The sequence below is a fragment of the Dermacentor andersoni genome, chromosome 11 (genome assembly GCF_023375885.2).
Source record: "Dermacentor andersoni chromosome 11, qqDerAnde1_hic_scaffold, whole genome shotgun sequence".
In the NCBI taxonomy this organism is placed as follows: Eukaryota; Metazoa; Arthropoda; class Arachnida; order Ixodida; family Ixodidae; genus Dermacentor; species Dermacentor andersoni.
In genome coordinates this window covers 70,563,695-70,588,337 of record NC_092824.1, presented here as the reverse complement: position 1 = coordinate 70,588,337, position 24,643 = coordinate 70,563,695, and the positions used below count along the sequence as shown (strand labels likewise).

Sequence of the window (24,643 nt, the reverse complement as noted above, 5' to 3'; positions counted from 1 at the left end):
GGGCTGGCGTAGGCTCCAGACAAACACCTTCCCCAACCTTTTCATATTCAACAAGATGTTCCCAACGCAGTATAGGGACACCTGCCCCTGGTGCGGGGCTACACCCACACTCTATCACATAACTTGGGAGTGCGAACGAAACGACGCATTCCGCGATCATAAACCCCCGAGTGCGGAGCATTGGGAGAGCCGGCTCGTCAGCTGCGAACTCGCCGTCCAAAGAAGGATGGTGGAGCACGCTAGGGACGCGGCCAAACTCAGTGGAGCCCTGGACTGAGGGACCACCCGTGCTGAAGAGGCTTCCCTTCGACGAGAAGACAGCGTGAAGAAGAGAAGACCTCGATCCGCGAGAATTCCATTTTATAATTCAATAAATGTTTTTCTCTCTCTCTTCTGATTATGAGGCACGCCGTAGTGGGGGACTCCAGAAATTTCGACCACCTGGGGTTCTTTAACGTGCACCTAAATCTAAGTACACGGGTGTTTTCGCATTTCGCCCCCATCGAAATGCGCCCGCCGTGGCCGGGATTCGATCCCGCGACCTCGTGCTCAGCAGCCTAACACCATAGCCACTGAGCAACCACGGCGGGTACAGCAGTAGAAGACCCTCACGAAAACTAGAGCGCACTACAGTGCCCTATTCTAGAAGACTTAGCATAAACTTCGCGCGACGTGATCACGTGCCGGGCCAAGTTTTCTTTTTGGCTTCACTTTTGTTACATAATGCTTCCTCCTAGTTCTTTTCCTTCCTCCTTGGTATATAGGCCAACTTTTTTGGACCTGCGACATTCTTCGAAAGTCAACCACTCGCCACATCTTTACCACTACCGCTCTCCTCCGGATTCAATTGGAGGAACTCACGTGGATATGACGAGAACGGGGCCGTAGGTGGTCCTCTGGCGCCATCTCTCGACCATGTTCATGAGCTCGACCAGGGTGTTGGTGGAGGTGGGCACCTTGTGGCGTTCGGGCCAGCAGGTGATCTGAAAGATCTGCGTCGTCTTCGGCTCGGCCTTGACGCCCGCCATCAGCTCCGTCAGGGAGACCACCTGTCGTGCAGTGCAAGTACGAGCGCGTTGCCTGCAAGTTTGTCCAGGAGCCACAACTCTGGAGAAACGCCCTGAAGCTACACGACCTATGTCCTTGTGCCGAAAAAAAGAAATTGCGAGTCCATGTCTCTTTTAACGAAACACCAGCGGTGCGGGAATATTTTAATACGAATTGAATTAGAGACCGTTCGAGAGCATTCCCTATTCGAAGCTGTCGAATATTGCTTTCGAATATACCAGGGATAGAAGTATTCATAAGAGTCTCGAGGGAAACAGAACGAGGGATTTAAGGACCTTTCCGAATAATTCTGCTGCAGGATAGCCGAGGGTGTCGCGCAGAGGCCTTAATTTCTGGGCGAAGGTACGGGGCAGTGGCTCTATAATTTTCAGTCATTCAATAAGAATGGCTCGCTTTTAAACAACCTACACGCAGTTTCTTACTCGGTCAGTATCACTAAATTTTCATTCCTTTACAACAATGTGAGATACTGAAATATTGCACTTCTTCCGCCACCACAACGACACTGTACGCGCATCTGTAGACAACCTGTTCAGCAACTTGTTTGATTGATGTCGTTGCCACTGTGCCCAAGATAATTTAAATCAGTTGTTTATCATTAAAAAGCTTCTCAGTAATTGTGACGTCCAATTGCAATCTGTATTACATGCATGTGGCTATATATTTCTGGTTTCGTTGTTATTTTTTTATTCAGACGGGCCCCAAGCAAACCTCGCACTTCACGTAGCTTCAAAAATGAGCAAATATTCAATATTAGGGAGTGATTATACTCAAATATTCGCAATCGATCAAGTTTTGAAATTCCACTATTCGAACACCCCTACAAAATATATATTTGGGCAGACAAGCTCAGTGGATTGCAGGTGGCAGAATCGGGTAGCTACATAGCCTGGTGTTAAAAGATAATTTTTATACCGCGCATGGGTACATTTCGTCTCGCGTTAACGGTAGATACAGAAGTAGCTGCGCCATTTTGTTGTACTAATACGTATGGTCATTTGATTTCAAGAACTTGCGTCGAGGTGAAACAGCCTTCCCGCGAGGCCGCTGCTCCGAAGACAATGCTAATTTTATAATCGATCTTACAAATGCCAACCATAGCATGCATACTAATCCTGTTAGGTCGTTTTCTCTCGCACACTCGTTCCACATTTTGCCTGCATTACTTTTCGTACGTTTAGTGCCCGAACGCACGCATGCACGCGCACATAGTGCACACAGGAAGAATAGAGAATCACGAGCTCTGCGCAGCGCACAGTGTGCAAAACATGGCAGTGCGCGCAGACTCGGAACTAAGTCTGCAAGATTCGCTTGGGCTCCGTTGAAGCAGGCTCGAGGCGCTCAATTTACGGGCCGTTCTGGAACTTCTCGAACTTAGTCGTAAAATGTAGACGGCTAGGCCCCACATCGCCACACCCTCCACTATACATAAGGCACTAATTCATCGCACCGCGGCGTAGGCTGCGCCACTATCCCGCTGTTTAACGACAGCGTAACCACCCCTCAACTTGCCTTCTTGTTTATCCTGAAAATCCACGTCTTGATTTTCGGGTAGTGGTTGTACGAGACCACGTCCACCGTGAAGACGGGGCCGTACTTCTTGCGCTTCTCCTTCTCCGTCGGCCAGAAGGAAGGGTACGCCTGGAAAAATAAAATAACATGTAGACTTGGCATACTGAAGAAAAGAAAATAAAGAAACAAGAAAAAGGTGTTGTGAAGCAATAAGGACTTTTTTTTTTGTCGAGTAATTGACGTCCCGAAAAAAAAAAAAATGAAGCTGAACCGCCGCCGTCTTAGGAGGGGCGCCATAAACCATTAGGTTATATAGGCCATAAAAGGAAACGTTTTTCTCACCCCCGCAGCGAGATTAGGATGGCTAATTTCTTCCGTGAAAATACTGGTCGACGTGAATCTTCGTGTTACTGGTTTTAGCATAAAGCCTGAACGTCCTGCCTAATTTCAACGAAAACCACGTTGATACCCCATCGAAAGTAATATTTTCGTCGGCTACAATCAGCTCTCTTTCTCTTTTTTTTTTTTGCGTTAGCCTAGCATTTACATTAGCAGAGCGAAAGTGCTTGAGCGGAGTCGAAACGACAGTTCACCACTTCACAGGTGAAGTATCCCTGCTGGTAGAAAGCTGCGGACCCTGCCCCTCCCAGAATGTTGTTTTCTTTGTCTTGTTTTTTTTTTAAATCTTTCTTGATTAACAAATGTACGGTTAACTACGAGCGGCGACTGTTTTCTGCACTAGACGATCGAGCGGACCTCTAAAAGCACTGATGCTCAGCGAAATTTTCAGTGCACTAACACCCCGAGCCTGCGAGATATTTCACTCATTTGTCCTGTACTACTGCGAAATCTTCAACGCACTGGCATTGCGTGGAACATTCGCTGGTTGCAAAAGTCAAGACGACGACGCGCTATGTGAGGCCTTCACTCCGAACGCAATGGATTCAAAAGCGCGACTGGGCCGATCCTGGCAACATTACGCAACGTGTGTCCTCATGAACTTTTTAATGCGAACGCATTAGACAGAGAAAAGACAACTTATTTATTTATTCATTTATTTTATTTGATTATTTAAACACAATCTACGTCAAATGCCATTAAATAGGGGAGTAGTTATTGCAATGTAAAGCAAGAAAATATAAATACATAAATATAGAAGCACCAGCGATGAAAACACAAAAAAATTCGAATGATAAAACAACGACTGTTTCTTTGTGATACAGTGTGAGCTAGGTCTTTGAAGAAAGCGTGGTGTTTTGGAATAGCTGCATCTGACGCGGGAAGGTGATCCCGCTCGTTCGACGTGCGTGGCAGGCAAGAATTCGCAAAACGAAGTCGTCAGACAATGTGGCACAGCCATTTCATAGCTGTGACCTAGTTTATGTCAAGTGTGCTGCGGGGAAAAGATTAGCTGCTTACGCAGATCGGGCAGGTGCCCCACCTCCTCCCCCTTCGAAAGCAATTTCTGGCCAGACCACTGCGTCAGAGTGATAGCACAAGTTTTAAAATAGGTTTCAACGAGATAATTTACGGTTGTATGCTACAGGTGTTAGATTCAGGAGGGAGAGAGATAAATTTATTGTGTCCTTGACGCGGCCTAGGGGTGGCGGGGGTTGGGAGACTAAACCCCAAGTCCCCCCCCCCCCCCCCCTTCCTCAGACGGCGGCCAATCCTAGCTTTCTGACGGCGTCTTCGGCAATCCTGCTTCATTGGATTTATGCTGGCGGTGATCAGATAGTATAGGGCGATAGCATGTATACCAAATACCAAGTATTTGGTATACCAAATACCAAGTATTTGGTATACCATGTATCATGTAAATGTACCATGTATGTAGACCAAATAGCATGTATGGTCGCACGCCTGCGACGCAAGTGGCGAAGAATTCATCATCATCATCATCAGCCTGGTTACGCCCACTGCAGGGCAAAGGCCTCTCCCATACTTCTCCAACAACCCCGCTCATGTACTAATTGCGGCCATGCCGTCCCTGCAAACTTCTTAATCTCATCCGCCCACCTAACTTTCTGCCGCCCCCTGCTACGCTTCCCTTCCCTTGGGATCCAGTCCGTAACCCTTAACGACCATCGGTTATCTTCCCTCCTCATTACATGTCCTGCCCATGCCCATTTCTTTTTCTTGATTTCAACTAAGATGTCATTAACTCGCGTTTGTTCCCTCACCCAATCTGCTCTTTTCTTATCCCTTAACGTTACACCTATCATTCTTCTTTCCATAGCTCGTTGCGTCGTCCTCAATTTGAGTAGAACCCTTTTCGTAAGCCTCCAGGTTTCTGCCCCGTACGTGAGTACTGGTAAGACACAGCTATTATACACTTTTCTCTTGAGGGATAATGGCAACCTGCTGTTCATGATCTGCGAATGCCTGCCAAAGGCACCCCAGCCCATTCTTATTCTTCTGATTATTTCACTCTCATGATCTGGATCAGCAGTCACTACCTGTCCTAAGTAGATGTATTCTCTTACCACTTCCAGTGCCTCGCTACCTATCGTAAACTGCTGTTCCCTTCCGAGACTGTTAAACATTACTTTAGTTTTCTGCAGATTAATTTTTAGACCCACTCTTCTGCTTTGCCTCTCCAGGTCAGTGAGCATGCATTGCAATTGGTCCCCTGAGTTACTAAGCAAGGCAATATCATCAGCGAATCGCAAGTTACTAAGGTATTCTCCATTAATTTTTATCCCCAATTCTTCCCAATCCAGGTCTCTGAATACCTCCTGTAAACACGCTGTGAATAGCATTGGAGAGATCGTATCTCCCTGCCTGACGCCTTTCTTTATTGGGATTTTGTTGCTTTCTTTATGGAGGACTACGGTGGCTGTGGAGCCGCTATAGATATTTTTCAGTATTTTTACATACGGCTCGTCTACACCCTGATTCCTTAATGCCTCCATGACTGCTGAGGTTTCGACAGAATCAAACGCTTTCTCATAATCAATGAAAGCTATATATAAGGGTTCGTTATATTCCGCACATTTCTCTATCACCTGATTGATAGTGTGAATATGATCTATTGTTGAGTAGCCTTTACGGAATCCTGCCTGGTCCTTTGCTTGACAGAAGTCTAAGGTGTTCCTGATTCTATTTGCGAAATTGGCGAAGAATTAAAGAAACCAAAACTATTTTTCGCTGTCCAGATGGCACGTCTCTCCCTGGAGAGGTTCTGGCTGGACCGTTACCGGAAGGCATAAATCAATGACGTCATCGCGCCACTCGCACTCACGTTCGAAGGCGGAGGATTGCAGAGGACGATCACGGAGTTGCAGTCGTGGTCGTAGACGAGCGACCACAGGTCCTGCGCCGTCCGGACCATGGGCCACTCTGTCACGATGTACTCCTTGGAGCGGCTGTAACCCTGCACATGCCAAGGCGTGGTCATAGCTCGAAAACGGCAAATTCGTAAAACCAAAAAGCTTGCAAGGCGCGCATCCAATTCCGGAAGCGCTATTACGTATAGAAATCTCGTTTGTGGACGTATATAAGTCAATATTTAACAGCGGCGGGGTCCGGAAGTTAAAATTTTCGAATTCTAGTGTTTCGCAAGCCATAATCCAGATCCTATTGTGAAGCAAGCCGAAATGTTGGACTCCGGATGATTTTGGACCACCCGGGGGTTTCTTTTACGCGCACCCAAGGCGCGGCACGCAAGAGCATGCGCATTTTCGCGAGGTCGCTGATTCAGCGCCATAGCCACTAAGCCTATGGCGCTGATTGCAGACTCAACCTTATGGGTTGCAGACTGCAACTAATCTAAAGACGTGAATTTCTGTTTGCTCTTTCTCTGTTTCAAACATCACTTACAGCGCATACAAGGACAAGGACAAAATAAAAACCAGTCGGAAGTCAGCGCTTGTCTTCGTCGTTCTTTTGGTCCCTTGTCCTTGTATGCGCTGTAAGTGATGTTTGAAACAATGGAATATCAACTAGCCCGTACCCAAACCTTGCTCTTTCTCGCTGGCTTTAGGGCAACGTGTACGCTTAAAAAGCTCGATAGCTATAAATTAGGCCTGCAGGATATATTTCCGCCTTTGTTTTTCACTATTTCGAACAGGCTGAAGCATTAACGTGATGGTACAGCTAAACTGTCCAGAGGAAGTTAAGTACACGCATCAATGATTATGCGTAGTAGTAGATAGACTGAGGTAAGTTTCTGAGGAAACGACCTGGGATATCACGCAATGTCATAAACAACTAGCAAAGCTTACGTCAACGAAGACAGCATTGATGTAGTCAGTGTTGTCGTTGCTCTGGAATGACGTCAGGTACGGCCGAAAGTTATCAGCTGCAAAAAGCAGAAAAGAAAAAAAAAGAACGGCAGACATTTCAGGACCATTTCAGACATTCCGGGTGCGAAAGTATATCGCCATAACTGCAATCTTCAGGCGCATATTCACCATCATAATCGTCAACTGTAGAACCAAGGGTCTCTTACTATGCACTTGCAGTCAGCGCTGCTGCAATTTTCGTAATGTCATCCCCCTATCTCATAGTCGCCGAATACGGGAGGGGGGGGTCAGGTGTGACAGGTGACTTCAGTGACCTCTTCCACAGTTTTTTATCAAAGAAAGCGAAATTCACGCGAATGCTATGTGTCCCAGCATCGCTTCTCTTTCCGGTAGGCAATGCTAACGAGACATACAAACACACATTTGAGAAGTCATTTTCTTGTCTTCGGCCACTGTAAATGTACGTGAGGTCGACGACTGGAAAGCCCGTTGGAATCATCTGGCGATTTTGCACGCTCTCAAAGAACTCTCCCGCAAGATCAATTTGAATAAGATTGCCGAAGACTTCATTGCCAGATTAAGTGCCCGAATGAACACTTCTTTTCCCTGATAGTGAAATCATCGCATCAGACAACGAACTGATGTCTTTAATAGGAAAGAGAAAGGTGCCAACTTAAAAGTCAAAGCAAAGCGTCTGGTTTAGAAAACAATAAAAAAAAGTTATACAAGAGAATGAAAATAGGGTACATAACAGTGCAAGCAGGGTGAGGCCTTCGGAGTACGCAAAGACGCTTGGTTGCGCTAGTTGTAAAACTCCATAGTCTATGCTGTGCATAGACTAGGGAGTTTCTTATTAATTTTTATTCATAATATGCTGTATTAGCTCCTCAATGACGAAATCCACACTATTCCTACTGGCTCTCGTGTCCTTTCGCGGTTTCGAGATATCACGGTGTCTTGTTTATTTATTTATTCATTTGTTGATAATTTTGTCGATTTGTGCGCCTGATAATTTACTACTCTATAATCCTCTATTCGGCTGCGGTAAATAATTGAAAATAATGGCATAATACATGCTTTGACAAGCAATTAAACTAATGCGTTATGGAGTCACATTGCCTTCTCCTAATAATTTTAGTCATAACTTGCGTTCAGATTTTGTTGCATAATGTGTATTTTTACACATTTTATGGCTTATCTTTTCAGCTGACCTTTCGTCAGGAAAACATTTGTTGATTGTATATGTGTAATAAACCTTTCACGAGGCATTTCATGGCTTTTATCAATGATGTGCATTTGTGCAACTTATTACGCACAAAACACATATCTCCCTAACGTGTTTAACTGAATCCGCTTGTCACATGGCTCATACAAGTGACGCCAGTGTCTTGATGGTGCGAGGGGAAAGATCCTCTGGTGGTCAAAATTAACTCGGAGTGCCCTCACTACGGCTTGCCTCATAATGAAATCGTGTTTTTGGCACGTAAAGCCCCAGAATTCAGTTGTCGTCAATCATCGAGGTGCCTTGCCTGTAAGTGCTGTCAGAGGGCGTATATAGAAAGCGTTATACTCTGTTATGTCTCTCGGTCGCTTTGTAAATAAATAAATAGCAAGTATACAATGGCATCTCGCGTAAGGAGGTCGACGGACGAGAGAGAAAAGGAAGAGATTCTTCAAAAATGAGCACCCACGGGGCACTGTAGCCACGTCTCGATTCTTGTCTCTGTTTTCGGGCCGATGACCGCCCGCACAGTCCCCGATGGACAGCTTGGACGACATCTTGCAAATTTTCTGCACAAACAAGACAAGGAAATAGGAGTGAAAACGCCTACTATAACGTAAACAGCACGAGTACTGACCCGACATGTGCACGTTAGAGAAAAAAATGTCATCAATTACAATTACTCTATTGAAAGAAAAAACGTAACTCATCAGAATGACCAATTAGTGCCCCACGAAAGTGAATGAGCAGATACTAAAACGTAATCAACAACTTTTGAGGCACATTGCGTAGAAGCAACTCCCCATGTTTGCTTATGTTTGCTCCACGCTCACATCTTTCCTTTTTTTTTTTTGGATACATATGCATTTCATTTACGATCAGTTGCGCTCCGCGATCATAACCTTTCTTTTTTTTTTTGAGACATATGCATTTCATTTACGATTCTATATGTTTAGACGCCGCCCATAAGGAGCAGCAAGCTATAGGTACAGCAGATTTCAAATATTTAGACGGGTACCAGAACGATTCCGCTGGAGAACGGAAACGTCCAGAACTCAACGCTTCCAGGTAGAACTACTAACAATGAAAATAACAGCTTTATTTGGTTCAGAATAGAAGATGGTTAGGGTGACATGGTCTAGATTCGTGACCAGAGGCTATAGCTATGCTCAACCGTTGCGTAACTTCGGTGGTTTGATGAAAAACAGGCGTTTTCAGTGTGACGCTACCGGGGGGAGGGGGGGCGGGCAAGGAAGTCACGTCTGCTTACCTCGTACTCCTTCTGGTACTCGTTGACCTTGGTGATGGGGTTCTTGGCCGACTTGAACTTGAGCTGCTCGGACAGCTCGGACACCGGAAACCACGTCTTGCCGCAGACGTAGGCCTCTTCCAGCGTCTCGTACACGAACTTGTACGCCTCCTGCGGAGGAGAAGGTCTCGAACGTTGTTGACGCTGCATCGCGGACGCCTGTGACCAAGCGGGACTGCAGAGCTTGCCTTCGAACTGCAACCGTATTTACCCGCCTAACACCACTCTGGTTTAAGGCACGCCCAAACGCGAGTTGGAACAAAACAAGGAGTGCGGAGGGCAGGGAGGGGCAAATTTGAACAACACGACGCATGAATCAACGTCTGCGCAGAAGCTGCCTAAGTCAGCGACGACGACGTTGACAGTCGCAAAGTCTATCACATGTGGTTGTACATTCTGCGCCCGGGTTGCTGTGCAGAACGCAGTGTCAGTCCCGTAACCACACGCCGGACTTGACACACACACACACCCGCCCACACATGCACGTGTATGAGTCGAGTAATGCTTATGGCTGCGTTGCTAATTTGTTAGTTAATCGCTTTCAGCGCTTGTGTTGCTGTCATGTCCGTTGTCATGACATCTGTAGATATTTCGCAAAAACAAGCCTTCCACTCTCATTCTATATCTGCCACTACCTGCTAGTAAGGGTAGGGGGAACCTTGCCAACTTTCACGACAAATCTATTTTTGTCCCTGCTCCCTGCACGTATTCTAGGAGATGCATAAATGAACTATGTTTCACTCGAGCACAGCAACAAGAAAACACACAAGGCACGCGTCCGCACCTTTGATTGGCGCCTGCATAAAAAAAAAGTATGCTAGCAAACAGGTGTCTGTCGTTCATTTCTAAAGCTTTTACGCAACAGATCTTGCTTCGCGCGCTTACTTAAAACGAACTAGCGAAGTTATCCGGGAAAGGCACCGCACACACGCTGAACACATCACGACGGCCGGGCCCGCCTTGCCCTGGAGACAAGGACAGAGGAAGCAGCGCCACGTACCACGGTGTCGACCATTCCTTTCCTCGCGGCGCGCAGCTTCTTGGTGTAGCCGAACACGTCGTACTCGCCGTCTTCGTCCGCCAGCTCCAGGTTGGCGTCGATGCACATGTAGGTGCCCGTGCGGCCGCATCCGTCACTGCAAGGAGCGGGTCGGAGGGACAGCTATACAGCGAATCCATACGAGAAACGCGTGGTACACGCGGCGTACCGGCACCTCCGCAAGCCGCAGCTATAACGGCTATCCAGGAAAAAACAAATTCATGCAAGGCGGCAGCTTTCGTAGCTCAAACTATGGCACAACGCAGCAACAGGGAAAGACAAATGCACCGTTTAAAAGGGGTTGTGCCTATCTCGAACGTGGAGAATACCGCTCAAATGTCCCGCACAGTGAGAGTCTGTGTAAGCTAAGCGTTCGCGTAGCTATAGCTAGGCTAACTAGATGGCGTCATTAGCTAAGCGAATGACTCCACCGCTTGCGCGAACCAATCAGCGCGCGTTACTACTCTATTCGCCGCCTTCCTGCTCTAGACGCGCACCTTTACCCTCAACAACTCCTCCACCCTCCTCTCCCAAGTTAAATCACCATCAACACCACCGACCAAAACACCTAAGCACGCGGAACTGAAAAAAGAAAGAAAAAAAGCTTTGCTTTAAAAGGTCCATCATTACGCGAGAGGTCTCCCTCAGTAAGGCTACGCCGGCCAAAGTACCGCGGTATTACAAGCGCTATAACTGAGACGTGAAAAATTAAGAAAAATCTGGTGCGTTGTTTTAAAGATTACGGGCAGGTAGTGGAGCGTGACGTTGTACGTGTATCTGAGTCGGCCGATGTGTCACGCGTCTCACCGGCATTTCTCTAGCATTGTCATGTTCGTTCGACATACATTGGGCCTCTTGTAGGGTGAATTCGACTGCACAGCTTTCGAGGTCTCTGGCGACTGGCTATTACATTCGGCTGGTCGAAATTGATGGCTAGGAAAACACTCGCCCTGTTTATTCCGAGCGCTCCGCAGCGTTGCAATTCTGACCTTCGAGCTGGCAGCACGACCGAAGAGAGTTCCGGTCACGTGATTACAGTTACTGCTTTGAAAGCGACTGCGCTTGCTGCTCGCGGCGATCAACCCTGCGGTTTCAACCCACAGAAGGCTCCCCATCACTGCAGCCCGAGTCGGAGCACGGTAGAAAACAGTCGCTTAACACAAGCTAAGCGTCAGCTCGACCATATTTACGTGTCATTGAAATGGCGCAGACATTGAGGCTTGCACCACGCGTGGCGTTTAAACGTTTATTTCTAGGCCTCACTAAAGAAAGTACGCCGCAGGCGCAATTCATGCGTGCCGACTCTAAGAGGCAAGAAGCTAACTGTTTGAGAATGCCGTCAGCTATATACTTAAGATCGAACAGCTGCGAGGTCGGCCGAAAACGTGGCCCTTCAGCAATTAAACGACGACGGTCCACCACGCTCGGAGGTTGGAGGCGCGAGCAACGGTGCGGCGGTCGTGGCGAACCAGCGGGCGTCCCCCAACCGGAGAGCGGGGTCTCGAGCGCCCGTACCTGCAGTGGACGATGGTCGGTCCGATCGCTGACCAGCGGTCGGTGAACGTCCGCACCCTTCGCCGGAAGTCCAGCAGGGCGTTGGTGAACGGCTGCGTGTGGGACGCCCAGCTCGTGAAGTGAAGCTGGAACACGTCGCGCTCCTCCTCGCCCTGCGAGAAGTAGTGGAGAGAGAGAGAGTCTCGACGCGGGAGAAACAACCCAGCATCATCAGTTGCTTCTTGCAAGAAGGTAGCATTCATTCGAAGAACGCTCCCTCCGGCAACTGATATATATATATGTCTGGATGTGTTGCTTCCTTGTCCACATGCTCTTCGTAGGCATTGCCTTTCAGGTTGTTGTTTCTTGTGGGTAATTTCTAATCTTGTCTCCCTTTTCTTGCTCCCACAACAAAAGACTAATTGTGTTCAAAACACGATAAACAGGAGCTTCCTTTAACGAATCGCTTTACCTCCTATCGGGAGCCTACCAAATGAGACGACGACGACGACGACGACGCTGCTGCTGTTGCTGATGATGATGATTACGATGATTACGACGACGACGACGACGACGACGACGACGACGACGATGATGATGATGATGATGATGTTGATGCTGGGGTGTTTTCTGGTGCAAGGGCAAGACGTGGTTAAAGAGCGCTGACCAAGTGGTTTTGAGAGAAATGAGTCGCGAAGTGAGAGCATGAGCGGAAGAGCCTACCCCAGTGAAAGCGATATAAAGTGGTCTGTGGGTTTTCTAGGGAATTGAAATGGACTGCTTCGCTTTTTTACGGAGTGCTTTTTTTTTGCCCCTGTAATGCCCAAACGCACGTCCAAATCAAGAAGAACTACAAGTTGTTCAGCTTTACCTTTAGCAATAGAGAGTAGATATCTATGAACAAAAACAGTCGCAATGTTATTGGATTCACCTTAATTAGTACAATGTTTAAACAAGTTGTTAGTTTGTTAAACTTTCCACAGCTAAAAACTCTCTCTAGCGTATCGAAATCCTAACACAGGTTATGCGTTAAGAGGAAGTCTTAGCTCAGGGCCAATGCCGATTTCACTTCTGTAGTACATGTAAAAATGCAGAAATGCTTTTATGAGACAACTGCTTAACCGATTTGAATGAACTTCGCTGCATTTCAGAAATAAAGATAAGTTCTAGTGATAGCATCAAGCAAAACCTTGATTTAGGGCCTGTGATTGTTTACCATATTTGATGAAAATAGGTAAAAAAGATAGGAGCACGAAGCTTACAAATCAAGAACTCCACAGCAAAACGAAATATGACAGTTCTGTAAACTGTATTCGTTACTATTCTTCAAGGTGAGAAAATTTGAGAAATTTACAGCTTACATGAATTTGTTAGAAGTTTTGCGAATGTTTTGCAAATGCCCCACTGACAAACCAGCGACATATTTCGGAGCGGCGTATTATACATCAATTTCGTGCGCTTTAGAGATATCTCTATACGTGTAGTTTACAGAAACATTATGCAGTTCTATTATTATTATTATTGCCCAGTTGCAGAGTTGTAAGCTTGGTAGCCTCGTTCATTGGAGCTTCGCAAATTACAACCACACTTATATAAAAAATAAGCCTAAATAAAAGGTAACTTTAGCTCGGGGACTCCTATCTAAATAGATGGGAACGCAGAAATCACTTTTCTCGGCAACCACTGCACCAAATTTGATCAGCTTTGTCGCATTAAAACGAGATTGAAATATAGTGGTTGTCTGTAGCAAATGTTTGATTTAGGCCGTCAATCTTCTTTATAAAAAAATTTCAAAATTGCAAATTTCTAGAAAATGAAATTAATAAGTTTAATGTTCTGTAACTCAGCAGTGGGAAACGATATCACAAATCTGTTAACTGCATCTAACACCACATGTAAAGCGGACAAAATTTATATATTATTACAGGCCACTAATATGCGAGTACGAGTTTTGAAAAACTATTGTAAACAATGCAACATATTCCCGCAAGATATCAATTGATACATCAAATGTGTCCGCTTCGGATGCCCTAACGAATGCAGTTGACAGGACTATATGTTTTTAGTGCACAGCTACGAATTTGTAAGCTTCGTGCTTCTATTTTTTTTTTTTTTTACAACTTACGAATTCTTCAAATTTGCATAGCAGATATCCAGGCCCTAAATCGAAATTTGGCTTCCCTCCATCACTACAATTTAACTTTCTCTCTCAAATGCAAGAAACTGCATTAAAATAGACCAAGTGGTTATCTCAGATAAAGCGTTCCTGCGTTTTACGTGTATTTGAATAGGCGGCATCGGAGTTGAGTAGGGGCTAAAGATTACTTTCAACTTTATCTTTTAAATGCCAGATACGTTCATCGAATTCGGTGCTGCGGTCACCGAGAGAAACAATTTCTTCGTTTCATTGCGTTTAGGCAGTAGCTATAGCTCCCAAGCTAAAGCTTCGTCTGATGTTTTCCGTGCCTATATCAGAATTTGGAAGCATCAAAAACGCGTACAGCATACTTGATACGTCGGGAATAACTCGCATATAAAGTGTGCGCATCTCCCCTTGAAAAAAAATATATATATATATTTTTCTCATACAAGTCTGCTTCTCCTCGCTTAGTGCTTTCTATAGACACAGTCTGTAAAAACTTTCTAGGCGTTAGTTGACGAAAGGCGCAAGAACTCCACAAGACGTCTACGCTCGTCTACAAAAATTTATAGCGAAGCGTCTTCATGTGCACTATCTACAAAAAACTATTCGGAGGTTCAAAGCAGGCTCGCGCGTCGACATACTCGCCTTTCGTAGCCTCAGCGTTCGAATGACGAAGTTGGCCATGGTGTCCTCGGAGAGCAGCGTCACTTCGATGACGCCATACTTTTCGGGCTTGTCCAGCTCCATGGGCCAATACTGGCAGCACATCACCTGCGAACCCGTGTGCAGAGCGCAGGTCGACATTGTCCACGGTGGCCTAGTCGGCAAAAGCATTGCAATCGCAATGCGCGAGATGTGGGCACGGCTCCCGCCATCGACAAGTTATCATCTCGTGTGCTTTCGTTTGCTTTCGCCTTATTATTTGGACAAACTTGGAGGTTACCAAAGCGTTGCCGCGTTAACTGTGATAGAAATGAGCTGGCAGTACGTCGCACCTCTGTGAGGTCCCGGATCTATGGTTTTAAACCGCGTTCACCACGGAAGGAAGGAAAAAGCGGAGTAGGAAAGGCACAGAGGTCAACCACTTTAGCTCACCCGGTTTGCTACCCTACACATGGGAGAGGAATGGGGGATGAAAGATGGGGTGGAGAGAGAGAGAGAGCACATAGCACTGTACACACATCGTCAGTTACAGTCCGTCACTCTTGCGTGGTACGTGACATCACTGTCACAGCCGCTTGCACCACATTGCAAATAGTCGTTCAGGAGCTCGCTTCACACGCTTCTTGCATCTTTGAGGAGAGAAGTGGAACTCTCTCTCTCTCTCTCTCTCTCTCTCTCTCTCTCTTTATATATATATATATATATATATATATATATATTACACAGGGGTAGGGGGGGGGGGCGTGCCTAAGGGGGCTGAGCCTAAGTGAGACGGCGGCTCATACCTTTGTGCGTGCTGCTTTCCCGCCGCCCAGTTTGCGTTGAAGCAATACGCAGCACGAAGGTCACTTCGCTCGGTGCTGCTGCCGCGCTTCTTCACGCCAGCGTTTCGACAGCGACTGTCCGCGGTCATCGCGTGTGACGTGTTCATGTTAGCCTGTGCGAGCTGACACCATGCTCGTTAGTTTACATATTAAGCGAATCCTTGCAAGTTTATACGGCCAATAAAACTACTATCCTTACGTCTTATAGCCGCCTACGCATTCGATATCGCTGTCGATGGTTCGACTTTCGGGCGAAACTGCGACTTCATTAGTTCTTAGGGGCTGCTGTTTAAGAGGAAGCTTTAGCTCGGGGGCTCCTATCTAAATACATGTAAAAGGAGAATTCGTTTTTCTCGGCAACCACTGCACCAAATTTGATGAGGTTTGTGCATTTAAAAGAAAAACTTACTCTAGTGACTGTTGGTTTCGAATATTTAGGTTAGGTTGTCAATCTTTTATAAAAATTTGGCAAAAATCGAAAATTTTCAAAAAACGAAGTTCTACTCTGTAACTCAACAACAAAAATGATACTGCAATTCTGTGAATTGCATCTAATAGTACATCTAAAGCGGACAAAATGGATGTGTTACGCATGAATATAAAAAGTTAGTAATATGGAAATACATCTTTTGCAGAACCCTCGTAAACAACGTAAACAATTCACGTAAGATATAAAATTACACAACCAATTTGTCCGCTTCCAATGATCTAATGGATGCCGTTTACAGAACCGCGATATCGTTTCTTGATGCAGAGCTATGGATTTGTCAACTTCGTGCTTCTATAATTTTCTAACTTTCGAATTTTTAAAAATTTTTGGAACAAAATTCAGGACCTAAATCGAACTTCCGCTGCCAACAGTCACTAGAATTTAACTTTCTCTCTCACATGCAACAAATATCATTAAAATCGGTCCAGGGGTTATCTCAGAAAAACGCTTTTGCGTTTTACATGTATTTGAATAGGCCGCGTCGGAGTTGGGCCCGAGCTAAAGCTTTCTCTTAAATGGCGAAATCGAAGGCCGTCGCTTTTTAATGCGTCCTCCTCCTTTATTGTTTACCTTCAAAGTCGCAGGTGATTCGAGACATTTATCATCGAAATTCAATGGTAAGATGCAAGCAACATCGAAGCTGAGTACCGCGGGGTGCGCAGAAAAGGCTGCCCCGCTCTCGTACCATGACCGAAACCCACCGTGACGAGAAGCTGCGAGGAAGTTGGGAAAATGAACGTCTCGGCCAAAAAAAAAAATTAAATTATGGGGTTTTACGTGCCAAAACCACTTTCTGATTATGAGGCACGCCGTATAGTGGGGAACTCCGGAAATTTCGACCACCTGGGGTTCTTTAACGTGCACCTAAATCTAAGTACACGGGTGTTTTCGCATTTCGCCCCCATCGAAATGCGGCCGCCGTGGCCGGCATTCGATCCCACGACCTCGTGCTCAGCAGCCCAACACCATAGCCACTGAGCAACCACGGAGGGTCAACGTCTCGGCCAGTCGCGGCACCTACTGATTACGGCGCGCTTTGCCTTTCAAGCATGTGCCGTAGAGTCTGGGGCCAGGATTTGCTGCGGCCATGCTATCATTCAAACTCCGCCCCCACGCTTCCACGCCGTCTGCGGCTCAGTGGTGCGTGCTCAATCTCGATAGGCTTGGATTAGGCCTAGAATTTCGATTATGAATGTCTGAAGTTACGTGCGCTTTATTTTTTTTTTCGGATTTCCGAGAAAAAAAATTAGTTTGCCATAAATTGTGACGCCCTACCAATTTTTCACACAGGCGACTGCCCTCAAGTTAACGATTAAAGTTAAATTAACCATATATTTTGTTAATTAGTCTCTTCAGAGTAGTTTAAGCGGGCGCGAAAGTACCGCCTCACCGTAGAGCTCGTATGTGAAGACGACAGGTGTCTAACGCTCAAAGCGCGTTTATTATAAATCTGGATTGTAAAAAAAAAACACCCTGTGAATATATATATATATATATATATATATATATATATATATATATATATATATATATATATATATATATATATATATTTACCCGCCCACTGTTGCCTTGGAAAGGCGGGCTATCGATTTTTTTCTCAGGAAACCACACTAGCACGCCTCCTTGTTGACTACTATGAACGCTCTCAGATGGCTGAAGCCTAAATCGTGCTTGTCTTTGTCAAAATCTTACCCGTATGAAATCGAACACTTTGGTGAGCATGACGACGACGTAGCACTTTTTCTCCCATACCATCCGCCAGAAATCGCTAATGGTGTCCTCGTTTGGACCTGCAAGAACAACACAATCAACTGTGCATAGAGGCTCCTTTTCTTTTTCTTTTTTATTGTCTAACCATTAAAATTTCCGTATCAAATTTCCGCCAATTACCCCTGTTCTGCGTATCATACTGACCGCAAATAAAGACGGGGACAGTGGAAGAGAACGCAAAAACTACACGGGTGGTCAGTCACATAACAGTCGTAGTGCATAAGTGCAGCTCTCTGATGTCTGCTTGTGATATATTTCAAATTATGGGGTTTTACGTGCCAAAACAACTTTCTAATTATGAGGCACGCCGTAGTGGAGGACTCCGGAAATTTCGACCACCTGGGGTTCTTTAACGTGCGCCTAAATCTAACTGATATATTTTATATATTTGAAGGCGACGATGTGCACAGGGGAAAGCTACACTTTCGTTCCTGCCACCACCCTACATAACCCTACATTGTACCCCTGACGATGAAAGCGATCTGTTGACTTAATATCTTGTTGCTTATTAGGATACCCTCAGCAAACCGGCTCGTGAAAAAAATTTTAACGATTTCTACGGTTCTTATAAGGCGCTAACAAACGATTCGGGGACAGTGATGACTATTTCGACTGGAACATGACACTTTCTTTTTGTAAAAGCAACGTCGAGTGCCGTAACAATTCAACCAAACAACTTTATCTGCGATTACCGACTCTGAAACACGTAAAAGTCAGCGAACTTGAAATAATTTTAACGTCTATAGCACATTCGTCGAGGTCTAATTTTTCCCCGCATCCCCCAAATGATATCGCAGTCTCTCTGAGGCTTTATTGAAGCAGTTTCCTTTCATTTTGAAGCATTCATTGCATATATTCTAACTATACCTTAACAAACTACATCCTTAAATGCCTTCCTTTAGTTATTTTGACTTAGTATTATCCGAGTTGTGAACGTGAAGCGAGAGACCGCGCAAGTCCCCATCCGCTGAACTCACGGCTTCTTATTTCGCCTATGAAAAATAAAATAATGCGTACCACACAGGCAATACCCTGAAAATGACAGTGTTTTTTTTTTCTTTAACAATCTCCCGCTCCAGAAAGACGGGCATACTTAAAACACGCCTTAATATATGCAGGAACAATCTTTAACGATGTCTCCACGCTTTTGTAGTCCAGTTTACCCGAAAAAACTAAAGTGCGGGGCTTCAGGTCTAACGCATCTTGGGTACCTCTGCTCTTGTCATGACCCTTAGGTCTCTCCAGCCATGCTCCAACATGTTTTTTTTTTTTTTTTACTCGACTCCTTAGCAAAGTCCTAGTAAAAATGTGGCCCGCTAACGACGTAGGTCGTTCCGCCCGAAGAAATAACAAGCACGCATGCAGCCACGCGAACTCCATTCTTACCTTGAGCCGCTATGTAGGCGTTCGGCTTCAGAATACTCTGCAAAAAAAAAAAAAAAAAAAAAAAAAGACAGAGAGTAGGACAATCGCTTGGATGTGAAAGCACTGCTGGGAAATTCTATTCTAGAACTCGGCTAAGAAATTAGCCTTCTTTCACGAGAGCTCGCGACACCGCTTTTATGGCGGGAAAACGATGGTTTGCGAAGTCAACAGAACGGCCCTGCTCGTATGAATATCTTTCTTGAAGACTAATGGTGAGGTTTGCTATTCGCCTTTGTCAAACAAGAAAGCAAGGTCTGGTGCAAGCGAATGCCCGAAAATTATTGGCTAATGATCGACGCTTATTGAAACAGCTATGTTACGTCTTGCACAAGTTAGAGCACGAGCGCCGCGTTTCTCGCAGTTAGGTCACCACGTGACATCAATGCGTGCCAACCTATAATAACTTCGGGAAAGCGTGCAGTGGAGTCAGTTGCAAGGGTCGTTGTCCACTAAGTTTCAACTTCAATGCAGAATGCTTTATATGTCCAATGATTCTCGGGAACTGAGCAATCTTTGTGGAAAGAAAGAAAGAACTAACATTTTCTTTCTTGGTTTGCGCGTGTGTATGCATGTGTCGCTATGGCAGGTTGATTCAGAAGAGGAGCATGTACACTGTTATAAGCACCATTTTTAAAAACTATATTAATGGCGTGGTGTAATAGTAAAAGATGGCACCTTCAATTGGCATCAGTGCTGCGCCTCGTCGCTTGTCATAGAAAACTTGAGAAAAATGCTGCAGCTAACCCCGAATACATTCTCGTCAGCACCGAATCAAAGTTCCGTACCAGAATCCAGAAAACTACCGACAGATATTTAGATAGATACGCAAATACATATCAAAATATCTGTCTGCATATAGACCTACGTAAACACGCATGATGAGAGGAAACCTACCTCCCATGGGAATGAAAATGCCGGTCTCTTTGGTATGCAGGAGTGTACAGTGGAATGCCTGATAGCATCAAAGCAAACGATGGTACGTTGTCGGTGTGCTTCAAAAGTATCAAGCACAAAAACGGAGAAGCGGGGTGAGCACAATGTGGTCTGGATTCGATCGTCCCTCCCAGCCATACACCAACTGCTCTTTCAGTTCAGCGTACTGTCAACGGGAGTGGCATTCCGATCGGTTTATTCCACTGGCCTCCGCTGAAATCCAATAAATTTACAAATACCTTTAGGCGAGCTCTATTGAATTGTACGCCCATCTGGGGGCAGCCGCTTCGTTATATTGCCACCTTGAAGAAACGGTTAAAAAGCAAACACTGCCAAAACTGCGAGTTAGGACTCTTACTTTTTATTGGGCCACCTCGAGTTTAGAGAGACAAGTGACCACGGGAGAAGAAAATAACTACACTCCATCTCACAAGTCGTTTGCAGTGCCGTGGAAGCTGCAGGACTCCTTAGCCAATAGGAAGACCGAATGGAAGACCGCCAGATGTGTTCAACCGCGCCGCGCCGTCTGCTCAGCGGCTGCGGATTTCGTGGTTACATGACGTGACTGCGCAATGGTCTTGGCATGTCACGTGGCGCTGTAATGTATCATATGCACCAAACAAACAAACAAAAAGAAAAAAAGAAAAAAAAATGTAATCCTGCCATTAATCAGACAGTTACGCCCGGAACTATGTTTCGCTGCGCAAGGATTATAGCCTGTGCACGCCTCGTATCCTAGGCAGCGCTAATAACGATTTGTGGGACGGCGTATTACGAGGGAGCTGTAGGCAACACAGTTTACGCCAAACGAGTCAGCGCAATACGTTGCCGTCACGTGCAGAGCGCGCGGTCGGTTTTTAGCGCTCTCTCTCTCCAGCTAAATAGAGCTTAGCTTAACTTAACTTAGCTTAATTGTTTCCCCCAGGGCAAAAAGAACAGAAAAAGAAAAGGGGGGGGGGCGCACCACCATTAGGTATAACGGGCTTAACGCCAATCAAAATAGAAAAAATGAGGGATCATCTCGAAAGATAATCCATAATAAATTTGGATACAAAAGCCAATAATTAAAAAAAAATTGATCGGAGCTGAAGCCAGTACTATAATTGAGGAGGTATTGGAGGAGGGAGTGAGTCATCAAGAGTAACAGCACAAGTCTACCAGGGATCATGCTCCTTTAGGGTACAATGAGCCTATGGCTCCGGCAGTGATGCGGTGTGATGTAGCTAAATAGAGCAGCCGAACAAGTGCGCATCGAGTAAAACCTACCGGGAACCAAACATTCGTTGCCAATACGCAGAGCCTCGGAGGTTACGGGTTGGGCCGAGTATTCGAGTGAAAAAATCTAAGGGAATGGCTTCACGGAAACTCAGCTTGCCAAAGGCGGCTGCGCAACGAAACGATCCCCTGGCTTCTAGTTTATTTCCTGCCTCCATTCAAGTTCCACTTCCAAGCGCAATGTCCGGAGCCACCGCCATCGTCGGTCGCCGAAATCGAGCTCACGGGTCGCGCATGCAGGGGTGACTGATTGGGCTAGTTTGACGATCAATTATCATGAGTGCACAGCGCGAAGGTAAAACGAAGACGTGTTGTCCGCGTCTTCGTTTTACCTTTGTGCTGTACACTCGCGATCGCGGGTCACATGCATCCGCTAGTTATACAATTGAAACGCTGCACATTTCTAGAGTAATCGTCATCGCTTACACGCATTCGAGAATTTACGACGCCATTCGCATCGCGCGCGCAGTCTTAATTTAGAAAGGACGGTTTTTTTTTTTTTCTACGGTATCGGCGACGATTTCAGGATTGTCGGGTATACGCTATAGACGGGTTCTGCACCGACATATAACCGCGCTATAACTGGGTTAAACAAAGTTAGCGGAAAAGAAAGCAGAACAATGTATGTGTAACCAATGTTGACCGTGGAATGTTCCATGACTCGCAAGAAGTGGCTGTGCATAGTATTCGAAGCAAAAAAAAAAAAATAACCAAGAACTTAGCGGTTTGTTATATATCTTGCTACAATGGGGCGTGAACGCCTGTCCTCAACCAAATAGAATTGCCGTGCGATATAACTGTCGCACGAAAACGCTTTACTTTAAAAGTTTTTTTTTTTTTTTTTTTGACGTGAGACTGTTTGAGGTGGCCGAAGTGCTTTGTCCCCGCGGGTGCTCGCCATCTGCTGTGGCTGTGACTATGAAGGAAGGGCACAAGATATTTTGTGTCCCCGCTCTGACCTCTTGTGCGTTTTGTGTTCCAAAACAGAGCGGTAGGAACACTAAGTACGCACGACTAGCTAGCCCCAGTCGCAGCACTTATAGACACGACAGCGAAAGTGCTCAGATGTGCCGGGTTTCGGTCACAACAGCCCACAGGACACGAGCACTCAAATACGGACAATGAACTCCACAGACCACTTTCAGAAGAAAGGGCTTCACGAATTGATTTAACAAATAATACGCGATACGGCAGCTGGCTGCGTTAATAAAAAAAAAAAAATGCTTGTGAACTCGCTAATATATCTGTCACCTATTGTTATGTAAACGATGAACATGAAAATAAGTACTACAATTTATTGCAGCTTGACGCATCGATAATACCAAGATGTCAATCTCTGGTTGACCTTGCCACCCATCTTGCTTTCGTAACAGCTGAGAGAATCTCTGGGATGAACGTCAATGAGCCTCTTTTTCAAAATCGTGATTTACCGCGGAAAAAAATGCTTAGTTCTGGCGCCTGTTATGGACGACGTTTAAAAGGGAGCTTTAGCTCGGGCCGAACTCTGACGGGGCCTATTCAAATACATGTAAAAAGCAAAAGCGTTTGAGAGAGAACGTTAAACTCTAGTGACTGTTGAAAGCGGAATTTCGATTTAGGTTCTAAATTGTGTTCAAAATATTTTCAAAAATTCCGAAGTTTGAAAATAAATAAAAGCACGTAGTCTACAAAGTCGCAGCTCTGCATCAGTAACATATATCTCGGTTCTGTAAAGGGCATCCATTAGATCATTGAAAGCGTACAAATTCTATATGTCATTTAATATCTTTCGTGAATTTGTTACGTTGTTTGCAAGCGTTCTGCAAAAGCTGTATTTACATGTTACTAAATTTCTTGAGATTCATGTCTAACATGTAATTTTTGTCCACTTTATATGTACTATTAGATTCAATTCACAGAATTGTATTATCGTTTCTCGTTGCCGAGTTAAATAGCTGTAAACTTGATAGTTCCGTTTTTTGAAAATTTCCGATTTTTTCCAATTTCGAATACAAAATTCACGAAATCATCGAAAATTCGAAACTAACAGACACTAGATTTGAAAGTTCTTTTTTTTTTTTTTGAAATGCAACAAACCTCGTCAAATTTTGTGCAGTGGTTGCCGAGAAAAACGAATTCTCCTTTTACAAGTATTTACATAGGAGCACTCGAGCCAAAGCTTCCTCTTAAAACATCCTTCAGATCGATGCAACGCGAGGTCATTTTTAGTGCTAAGAAGTTCTCACGACGTGCTGTGCCTATAGTCGAGCATTCCACACTTGTGCGAGGAAACTTACACGACGTACTAAGGGCTGCTTATCACGTAAGTCTCTCGTTATACAGACGCGCGACAACGCCGGTGTCCCGAGCAGTCCTCGCAAGTGAAACACACAGCACTGTGCGCTATTGGGCGAGTGGGGTAGACGTTCGAAATATATTAAAACCAGCACTAAATGAACGCGTACGACGAGGGGCACAGAAACGGTGCCGGCTTACAGCTGCTGTTTATTGCGAAGTATCCCGTAAATATACGCGTACATGTCCGGAGCCTGTCAGACGTGGGCACAGTTCAGAAAAAGGGAAGCCAGATACAATCAATGAGGCTTATCGAGCACTCCAGATTCACAGATTCAGATTCACAGTGCGAATGCGCATTTACGTTCACCGCTTCTTACTGGGTGTCAGAAAAATGAACGTGCGGTGGAAACGGTCGCGTTAAGATTTGAAGTTTTCCTTAAGGTGGTGCAGTGATCACCACACGATATGCTGAACACAACGACGCTGCCTATTGTTAGACACACGCTCGGGGGTTGCTATAGCAACCCCCGATAGAACAGTCAGCGCAGCGTGATGGCGCAGCGTGACGGCTGTCTGTAGCTCTCGCAGTGAGTCGGGTCTGTTCCAGTACACCCGTCCTTTAAGCGCACCCCACAGTTGTTATCACGCCAACTACAGTTCCAGCGCTATCATCACGGGAAACTGCGACTTCATTCACAATCATCACAATTTCTTTTTTCTCACTGCGCAGTTAACTTTCCGGTCTGCAAGCACTTCGTTCTCGCTTATATCTTTCTGGGTCAAACACCACCTACAGCGTTCCGTCAAATGCCACCTGAAGAATGTGCGAAAATTACTTACGTCTATGTGGGTGGCGTTGATGTAGTCGGAGTCGGGAATGTCGGGTAGCGTTTCTAAGACGACGCGGTTGTAGTCATCTGCAACGACAAACACGAGTTTCATCGTTTGC

The 24,643-nt window shown here is 45.5% G+C and overlaps 1 protein-coding gene across 2 annotated transcripts in view; it reads right to left on the bottom strand.

Moving 5' to 3' along the window:
• Ptp36E (protein tyrosine phosphatase 36E) overlaps nt 1-24,643 on the bottom strand; it is a 232,760-nt gene that overhangs the window by 7,017 nt on the left and 201,100 nt on the right. For both annotated transcript variants that reach the window (XM_072285567.1, XM_050167285.3), the window contains exons 5-16: nt 24,535-24,611; nt 19,171-19,207; nt 17,707-17,804; nt 14,680-14,805; nt 11,913-12,064; nt 10,359-10,494; nt 9,320-9,469; nt 8,519-8,618; nt 6,807-6,883; nt 5,825-5,956; nt 2,581-2,709; nt 862-1,049 (exon numbers count right to left, since the gene is read on the bottom strand). In XM_072285567.1, the coding sequence (XP_072141668.1) occupies nt 862-1,049; nt 2,581-2,709; nt 5,825-5,956; nt 6,807-6,883; nt 8,519-8,618; nt 9,320-9,469; nt 10,359-10,494; nt 11,913-12,064; nt 14,680-14,805; nt 17,707-17,804; nt 19,171-19,207; nt 24,535-24,611 (1,402 nt within the window). The remainder of the gene's footprint in view (nt 1-861; nt 1,050-2,580; nt 2,710-5,824; nt 5,957-6,806; nt 6,884-8,518; nt 8,619-9,319; nt 9,470-10,358; nt 10,495-11,912; nt 12,065-14,679; nt 14,806-17,706; nt 17,805-19,170; nt 19,208-24,534; nt 24,612-24,643) is intronic.